The 2,182-nt window shown below is 34.8% G+C and overlaps 1 protein-coding gene across 1 annotated transcript in view; it reads left to right on the forward strand.

Moving 5' to 3' along the window:
- fhod3b (formin homology 2 domain containing 3b) overlaps window positions 1-2,182 on the forward strand; it is a 207,723-nt gene that overhangs the window by 178,602 nt on the left and 26,939 nt on the right. The window contains exon 18 of the mRNA XM_016482239.1: window positions 1-494. Coding sequence (XP_016337725.1) covers window positions 1-494 — 494 coding nt within the window. The remainder of the gene's footprint in view (window positions 495-2,182) is intronic.

The raw sequence follows: 2,182 nt of genomic DNA on the forward strand, positions 1-2,182 counted from the left end.
AACTGAGTCTGAAACAAGCCATCCCGTGCAGGCAGCAGTTGCGTGGCCTTCCTCAGAGCCTCCCTCGGCCTCAGTGTCTGCGCTGGTCTCACCCTCCAAACCAGAGGAACAGAGACCTGTGGAACCATCAGACATCACGCTCTCTCTGTCTCCAACAAACTCTGAGCCGGAGAGACCTGAGACAGAGGAGAAAGCAGAGGAAGCTGAAGCCGAAGAGTGTGAAGAACTGGTAGTGAGTGGAATGAAAGAGGAAAAGAAAGAAGAAGCAGAAGGAAACTTTGAGGAAGAGACTAATGAAATGGGTACAGAGGAGTGTGTGAGAGAGCAGATGTTAGAGAGGGATGTAGAAGAGAGTGCCGTCCTGAGTGAGAAAGAGAGGCAAAATGAGGAACTGAATGAGAAAGATAACTGCTCTGCCTCCAGCATCTCCTCAGCCAGCAGCACTCTGGAGAGAGAAGAACGAGAGGAGAAACACGTCAGTGACAGTGACTCAGGTGAGAACAACTCATACACAAGTCAAATTCTGTGAGTGAGTGCAACACAGAGGGTCTGACATGCACCACGGGGTCATAGTAAACATTTATCTCTGCCAAGTATTTATTATCCACCATGAAATGTATTTTATTTTATTTTATTTTATTTTATTTTATTTTATTTTATTTTATTTTATTTTTGGTCCTCCGAAAAACATTCTAATTATGTTTTCTAATAACCCTAACCTAACAATACACTAATAATCTACTGAGATGTAGTTAACATGTAGTTGCATATTAATGAGACTTATATGTATATGTTATATGTTGATATGTAGTTGCAAAGTTACTTTTAGTTGGCAGAATGTCTAAAGTGGACTATTGAAATAAAATGTAAGACATTTTCCTTGCATACTTGCGTCTACATCTAAAACTGCACCTGACACAAGGTGCAGACCAATAGTATGTATATTAACTCGTGGGAACATGATATTATGTCGTGACCACGAGATCATTTTGTCGAGGTAACGACATCCTTATTTCGTGGCCTCGAGATCCTATGTTGAGGGAATGACATCCATTTCTCGTTTAATGCGTAAACAAACCTGTGTGACCATAGCAACCCGGGATTATCAAAAATGGATAAAACATTTTTATTAACATTAAACATTTAATTTAATATTTGTATATTATTATTATTATTACATTAACTTATTAGGGCTATATTTTTATATTTATTGTTATACATGCTTATTTCCCCTTTCAATTTGTGTATCGCTTTACCTAGTTAACGTTTTGTATAATTATACTAGCATTTGCTAGCCTATCATATATTTTGCAAATAAATGCCTGACAATTATGCTAATAGAGTTTTGACTTTATGATTGTATTTATGCCCATGTGTGATGATAAATGAGCGTGCTGTGTTGTCATTTACAAATGAAACTATGTGAATGATTAATTCCTCAACGAAACTCTATAGTATTTATAATTATTGTCTATTAATTAGCCTAAATAAAATGAAATATATGTTACATTTAAACTGCATTCCAGAAAAAATTCCAGTCAGCAAAATCAAAGCTTTATTGTCATGTTGAGCATTTACAGTAGGATATTATTTACAAAAGTATTCAGAACGTTAAGTAAAGAGATCAAAATGAAGGGAAAAAATTTATATAAACGAATATAAAAATATAACCAATAATAATAGGCTAATAATAATACAATCAGTTAATGGACTTACAAGATTGTAGGATGGATAAAAATTGTTTTATATTTTATATTATGCACTTTATGTAACATTTATTCATGATAAACTTTATTTGAATGCTGACTATCACACATAATACAGTCCGGTAGCTAAGGCCTATGGTTAATATAATAAATTAATAATATAGTAATTTCTATAATAAATAATATAATAATTTCTTAATTCAAAAGAAAATATTAATGAATCCATCTCTGATAATCCCAGGTTGCTATGGTCACGCAGGTTTGTTTACGCATTAAACTTGTGGCCACGAAAAAAATATGTCGTTCCCTCAACATAAGAAGTCGTGGCCACGAGAAATGGATGTCGTTCCCTCAACATAGCATCTCGAGGCCACAACATAAGGATGTTGTTACCTCGACAAAATTATCACGTTCCCACAAGTTAAAGGGGTCATATGATGCTGCTAAAAAGAACATTATTTGGTGTATTTGGTGTA

Source organism: Sinocyclocheilus anshuiensis, unplaced genomic scaffold (genome assembly GCF_001515605.1).
Source record: "Sinocyclocheilus anshuiensis isolate Anshui unplaced genomic scaffold, SAMN03320099.WGS_v1.1 scaffold185, whole genome shotgun sequence".
NCBI lineage: Eukaryota > Metazoa > Chordata > Actinopteri > Cypriniformes > Cyprinidae > Sinocyclocheilus > Sinocyclocheilus anshuiensis.